We start from the raw sequence: 6,868 nt of genomic DNA, 5'->3' as shown, positions 1-6,868 counted from the left end.
GTGTAGCCCCCAGGTGCTTTTTTGAGAGGTCCAACCAGATCGAGCCCCCAAACCACGAATGGCTAGGTGATGGGGATTGTCTAGAGTGCTTGGGCCAGTAGGTGAGTCTACCGAGCATAGTACTCGCACCCTTCGTAGATGAGTATGATCTACTCGGTGTCGGCTACCACAGTAGGCCAGTAGAAGCCCTATTGGAACATGTTTCCGACCAGGGTTCTAGGTGTGGCATGGTGACCGTAGACCCCACATTGGATATCGCTCAACAAATGGTTACCCCATTTGATAGGGATGCAGCGCTGTAGGATTCTGGTGTGACTTCACTTGTATAGTTCGCTCTCCACAAGAACAAAGGACTTGGCATGATGTGTGAGCCATCGGGCCTCCATCTTGTTCGTTGATAGCGTATCATAGAGGAGGTAGTCGAGGTAAGGCATACTCCAGTCGACCAGAGGGTCAGGCTCTATCGCTGGGTCCTCTTCAAGCTCCATGACTTTGGGGCTGGATGGAGCCAACGGTTGGTCAGCCCCTGATCCTAGAACGGGTAGACCATCACCGTCTTGTTCTAACCCCTTATAGCGAACCGAGGGCTTGTGTTGGTCGCTGGCGAAGACACCTATTGGCACCAGTTCCTGGTCAGATGCTACCTTTTCTAGTGCGTCGGCCGCCTCGTTGAGGCGCCTTGGGATGTGGTTGAGCTTGAGGCCATTGAACTTGTCCTCTAGCTGGTAGACTTCTCGGCAGTATGCAGCCATCTTGGTGTCGTGGTAGCTTGATTCCTTCATGACTTGGTCAATGACTAGCTAGGAGTTGCCCCAAACATCAAGGCATCGGATGCCCAACTCGATGGTGATACGCAGGCTATTGATGAGTACTTCATATTCATCCACATTGTTGGAGGATAGAAAATGGAGGCGAATCATGTACCTCATGTGTACCCCGAGGGGTGACATGAAGACTAGCCCCACGTCGATGCCCTTCTTCATCAGCGATCCATCGAAGTACATCGTCCAGTACTCTTCGTCGATGACCATTGGTGGCATTTGGACCTTGGTCCACTCTGCCACAAAATCAGCCAATACCTAGGATTTGATGGCTGTCTAGGAGGCATACGTAAAGCCCTGACCCATCAACTCGAGTGCCCACTTTGTGACTCTTCCTATGGCATCCTGGTTTTGGATGACCTCATCGAGGGGGAAGGACGTCACGACTATCACCAGATGTGACTCAAAGTAGTGGCATAGCTTCCTCTTGGTGATGAGGACAACGTACAGGAGTTTCTAGATTTGGGGATAGCAGGCTTTAGAGTTGGATAGGACCTCACTAATGAAGTACACAGGGCGCTGTACTTTGAGGGCATGCCCCTCTTCCTCTCGCTCCACTACTAGGGCAGCGCTGACCACCTGCGTGGTGGCCATGATGTAGAGTAGAAGGGGTTCTTCATCGGTAGGAGGAACTAGGATCGAAGCCTTCATCAGAAGCTGCTTGAGCGTGTCAAGTGCCTCTTGGGCCTCGGACGTCCATTTGAAGTGGTCGGCCTTCTTTAGAAGTAGATAAAAGGGAGAGACCTCATTTGCCGAGGTGTGATATGAAGCGGTTGAGTGCAGCGAGGCACCTTGTAACTCATTGTACCCCCTTCATATTTAAAATCAGGCCCATCCTTGTAATGGCTGAGATCTTCTCTGAGTTGGCTTCGATGCCACGCTCGGAGATGATGAAACCAAGTAGCATGCCCCTCAGGACCCCAAAAATGCACTTCTCTGGATTGAGTTTGATGCCGTTTGCTCAGAGTTTTACAAAGGTCTGCTCAAGATCAGCTACAAGGTGGTGAGCCCATTTGGACTTGACCATGATGTGTCAATGTAGGCCTCAATGGTTCACCCGATGAGGTCCCCAAAAAACTTGAGCATACAACGCTGGTATGTAGCCCTAGCGTTCTTCAGACCGAACAGCATTGTGACATAGCAGAATGATCCGAAGGGGGTGATGAAAGACATCGTGAGCTAGTCAGACTCTTTCATCACGATTTGATGGTACCCAGAGTACGCATCAAGAAAGCAGAGGGTTTCACACCCTGAGGTTGAGTTGACTATTTAGTCTATGCATGGCAAAGGAAATGAATCCTTTGGGCATGCCTTGTTGAGACCCGTGTAGTCAACACACATCCTCCATTTCCCACATTTCTTTCGTACAAGAATAGGATTGGCCAACAACTCCGGGTGGTACGCTTCCTTGATGAATCCAGCTACCAAAAGCTTTGCGATCTCCTCACCAATGGTCCTGTGTTTCCCCTCGTCGAAGCAACACAGGCGCTATCTCACTGGCTTGGAGCCTGGGCAGATCTTCAAGGTGTGCTCGACCACTTCCCTTGGAATGCCTAGCATGTCTAAGGGTTTCCATGCAAAGATGTCTTTGTTGGCGCGGAGGAAGTCGATGAGTGCGCTTTCCTATTTAGGGGAAAGTGTGGTGCCAATGCACACCACCTTGCCCTTGGGGCTGCCAGGATCTATGAGGACCTTCTTGGAGCCCTCCGCTAGCTCGAAAGACTCGGTCGACTTCTTGGGGTCGGGCACTTCTTCGGTGACCTCTTTTCTGAGGGTCACGAGCTCTCTGGAGGCGATGATTGCCGCGGCGTGATTGCAGCACTTGACCTCGCACTCGTAGACATGCTGGAAGGAGGTGCCGATGGTGATGACCTTGCTAGGGCCCGACATCTTAAGCTTGAGGTCGGTGTAGTTGGGAATGGCCATGAACTTCACGTAGAATGGTCATCCTAGGATGGCATGGTAAGTTCCATGGAACCCCACCACTTCGAAGGTGACGGTCTTCATCCTATAGTTGGATGGACCCCCAAAGGTGATGGGTAGATTGATCTACCCAAGCGGCATGGCCTGCTTTCTAGGCACGATGCCATGGAAAGGTACTCTGGTTGACCAGATGCGCACTCGGTCGATGCCCATACCATCGAGTGTCTCGGCATACATGATGTTGAGGTCGCTGCCTCCATCCATCCGTACCTTGGTGAGCCGCTTCATGCTGATAATCTGGTCAACCATGAGCGGGTATCTCCCTGGCTATAGGACGCTCTCCGAGTGGTCAGTCCGATCGAAGGTTATAGCGGACTCTGACCACCGGAGGAAGGTAGGTGTGGCCGGTTCGGTCGTATAGACCTCACAGCATGCAACCTTCTAGCGGCGCTTGGAGTCATAGGCGTCGATCCTCCAAAAATCATAAGGCAGCCATCTGGCATTGGGAAGCTGCCTTCCTTCCTCTCAGCATCATCCATGGTAGGGTTGCAGTCCTTCTCGTGCTCCCCTTTGTTGGAGCCTCCAGACAAGAACAGCTTCATGAGGCCACAGTCCTTGTAAAGATGCTTGATGGGGAAGGCATGGTTCGGGCATGGCCCCTCAAGTAGTTTTTCAAAGTGGTTTAGAGTGCCCTCCGTGGGCTTCCAACCACCCCTACGGTCAGCGGCAGCCACGAATGAGCCCTCATGCCATTGCTTTTTCTTCTTCTTGGTAGGATGATTGGAGGCTCCTTCACTAGTGTCCTCATCCTACCACGCCTTGCCCTTGAGATGGTCAAACATCGCTCCAACCGCTTCCTCGCCTGAGGCATGGCTGGTGGCGCTGTCAAGGAGTTCCTTGGTGGTTCATGGGCCCTTGTGTCCTAGCTTGTGAACTAGGAACTTGCAGGTGGTCCTAGATAGGAAAGCTCCTATAATGTTGGCGTTCGCGATGTTAGGTAGCTCATTGCATTGCCAGGAGAAGCGCCGGATGTACCTACGGAGGGTTTCTCTAGCCTTCTATCGGTAGTTCTTAAGGTTCCACGGGTTCCTAGGGTGCTTGTATGTGCCCTGGAAGTTTCCCACGAAGATGTCTGCCCAACTTTGGATTCTGTTGAACAGGAAGTGTTCCAACCATGTTCTTGCCGAATCAGCCAAGAACAATGGAAGGTTGCAGATAATGAAGTCGTTATTATCTGCACCACCAGCTTGGCAGGCAAGCTGATAGTCCTTGAGCCATAGTCCAAGGTTTGTTTCCCTAGAGTACTTCGAGATATTGGTTGATGGTCGGTACCTTGATGGGAAGGCAGCGTTGAGGATGTGTTGACTGAAGGCCTAAGGCCCTAGGAGGCCAAGTCTCAGGCTTCTGTCCTCGCTGCTGTCGTAGCATCCACCATGACAAGGGTGATAGACATAGCTAGCCCCCTCTCACGGGTCATCATAGGCACATCTGCGGGCATCGAGGGTGTTGCATGCATCATGGTTGTGGCCGAGATGCTGACGCACTAGGACCGCTATGTGCTGCCTACTTCCTTATGGCTCCTAGTGGACTGACATGTCCCTGCCAGGGTGCTCCAAGGGTGTGTGCTAGCTGGTGTCGAGCTCACATCGCCAAGACAACGAGCTCTCAGCCTACTGCACCACTGCACGCTCGAGCAACTTGCGAATCTTGTGGTGGGCCCGACGATCCTAGGGTGTAGCAGAATCTAGAAGACCCTAGAGCAAGGCTGCAGCGGTGATGTTCTGGCTCGCCTAGGCGAAGCGAGAGAGGTCTTCTTCATCAGCAATGATCTTCTGGTTTACATCGTGGGCCATGGCACATGCGCGCCCACCATCTCCATGCGCTCAATCTCCTGATCGAGCTCCATGCATTCCTACTCGAGCTGGAGTCATGCTTCCTCGATCTCTTGGTGTTGGGCTTTTAGCTGCTCCTCCCACATGCGAGGTAGCGCTGCTGTCTCCCCCTCGGCCTCATTATTGAGGTCATTCGCCAGGGTAGCCTCCTCCTCGTGTATGCCTTCAACGTGTCCCTTAGGGGTACCTATCATGAAGCATTCACAATAGGGGTGATGGCTTCCCCTGCTAGAGTCAGAGCCGGAGGGTGACTCTAGCTCCTCTACGAGGAGGTCATGGAAAGACTCCATGATGTGTTTGATCACCCATACAAACTCGTTGTTCATGGGGGATGGGACCATGCACTGCACTACAAGGTGGGCAACGGTCTCTGCGACATTGTAGAGACTGAATGGTAGCACTGTTGGCGTGCTCTAGATGAGGTATTTTGGGGAGAATGGCTCTCTCCTGGTAAGTTGTGCCATGACATTGGCCAACGAGAAGGTGAGGTGGCATAGGTTCTCTTGGGATGGTTGGGGTCCTAGGAGGATGCCGAGCTAATGCTCCAACCTTCCATAGTCCAAGTCGAGGAGCTGGCCGCTTCTAGGGGCGTGGGCCTCTAGCACATGCAGCCACAGCTCCTCAAGCATCTTGGTGATTGTGTTAAGGCCGGTGGAGTGGAAGGGTTGAACAACAACGGGCACCCACGCCAGCTCTCCCTCCACCATGATAATGAAGTCTAGGTCCCCGAAGCACACGTGTGCGCCCGGGACCTAGCTGATGCCGTGACTAGCCATCTATGGCCTGATGTTAATGTCGGGACGCGCAAAGCCCCCCACCTAGTACACCAACTGTTGGAGTTTTGAGTAAACACCAATGAGTAAATTTGTGTTATTGCGCATCTAGCCTGGATGGTATGCTAAAAATATACAAGGTTTATACTAGTTTGGGTAGAATGTCCCTACATCCAGTTTGTGGTGGCTGCTCATGTTATTAGCACTAAAAAGTTCATAGTAGGGGTTACAAATATGCGAGAGAGGGATAGGTCCCAAGTCTCTAATGGAAAGATCGAATAGATGCCGAGAGCTTGGTCGCTGCTTAGCTATGTGTTCAAGGTTCGATGCTCATGGTTCTGCTGTGATGTGGTGTGGTATGTGATGCGATGAATCAATCCCCTTAGTGGAGTGCCCTACTTTCCCTTTTATAGGCCAAGAGAGAGCAGGGATTACAGATGGGAGAAAAGAGGAAAACCAGAGGCAAAGGAAGTCCTTCAAGGACGCTGGGTCTTCCTTTTCCTTTGTGCGGGCCCCGCTGACATGGCAGGCGGTGACAAGGATAGCTCCATGCTGGGCGCATGTTCGCTAACCCTAACAGGGCCACGTTGGGCGTCTATCTACTGATGATGCCATGTCCTAGCATTGTCAGTGAGTTGTCACGTTCCAACCTGCCCCAGCAGGTGCCGTGGCAGACCAGGGTGCTGATCAATGGCCATACAGGTAGTAGGCAACATAGTGACTACATGTCCATTACTGTGGATGATGCGAGTTTCCTTCTGGACCATAGTGATTGTCATGAGCTTCTATAAGGATCCATGCCTAAGGGCAAATGATGGCACCCACAACACTGTAAGGCAAACGTCGGCGCCTACAACACTGTTTGGGCTCTAACATGCCTGGAAGGTCGCAAAGCACCCTTCTAGCATGGCCTGATGGTACTTTCCTACAAGAGTGCAGGGTACAGTCCTCAGTATTATGGTTGACTTGAGCGCCCTACTTTATCTGCACATGTCATTATAAAGGAGTCACATACAGACATCGGGTGACACAGAGCTAGCCCCTAGACGTTGAGCGACGTGAAGCCAGCCCTCAGACATCAGGAGAGGTGGTGCTAGCCATCAAACATTGGGTGAGGTGGAGTGTCAATAGAATATCATCGGCAGTCCTCCAAGGGGTATCCCACGAAGGTAGATTGATCGGTAGAGGAGCGTGAGATCAAGAATAAGAAGGCAATAGAGACACACGAGTTAGACAGGTTCAGGCCATTAGTATGATGTAATACCTTACTCCTGTGGTTTGTTGGTTTGTATTAGCTATCATATGATATTGCGTGAGTTTAGAGGGGGGTCCCTGCCCGCCTTATTGTAGCACCCGGTTTTAAAGACAAAACTAGATACACACTATATATGAGCCTAGAAAGTCAAATCTCACATATAGCCACAAATAAGGGTAATATCAAGAGACAATACTTATTACA

At 51.5% G+C, this 6,868-nt stretch overlaps 2 protein-coding genes across 2 annotated transcripts; both read right to left on the bottom strand.

Moving 5' to 3' along the window:
• Positions 1-317: 317 nt before the first annotated feature.
• LOC136544107 (uncharacterized) lies at positions 318-752 on the bottom strand. The gene has a single exon (XM_066536375.1). The coding sequence runs from the start codon at positions 750-752 to the stop codon at positions 318-320; it is 435 nt and encodes a 144-aa protein (XP_066392472.1).
• A 1,692-nt stretch (positions 753-2,444) lies between these two features.
• Positions 2,445-2,747, bottom strand: LOC136544106 (uncharacterized). The gene has a single exon (XM_066536374.1). It carries the CDS (start codon positions 2,745-2,747, stop codon positions 2,445-2,447), a length of 303 nt encoding a protein of 100 aa, XP_066392471.1.
• Between the last annotated feature and the right edge of the window lie 4,121 nt (positions 2,748-6,868).

The sequence above is a fragment of the Miscanthus floridulus genome, chromosome 3 (assembly GCF_019320115.1).
Source record: "Miscanthus floridulus cultivar M001 chromosome 3, ASM1932011v1, whole genome shotgun sequence".
NCBI lineage: Eukaryota > Viridiplantae > Streptophyta > Magnoliopsida > Poales > Poaceae > Miscanthus > Miscanthus floridulus.
Note: the sequence above shows the minus strand (reverse complement) of the source record. Positions and strands in the feature narration are given on the sequence as shown.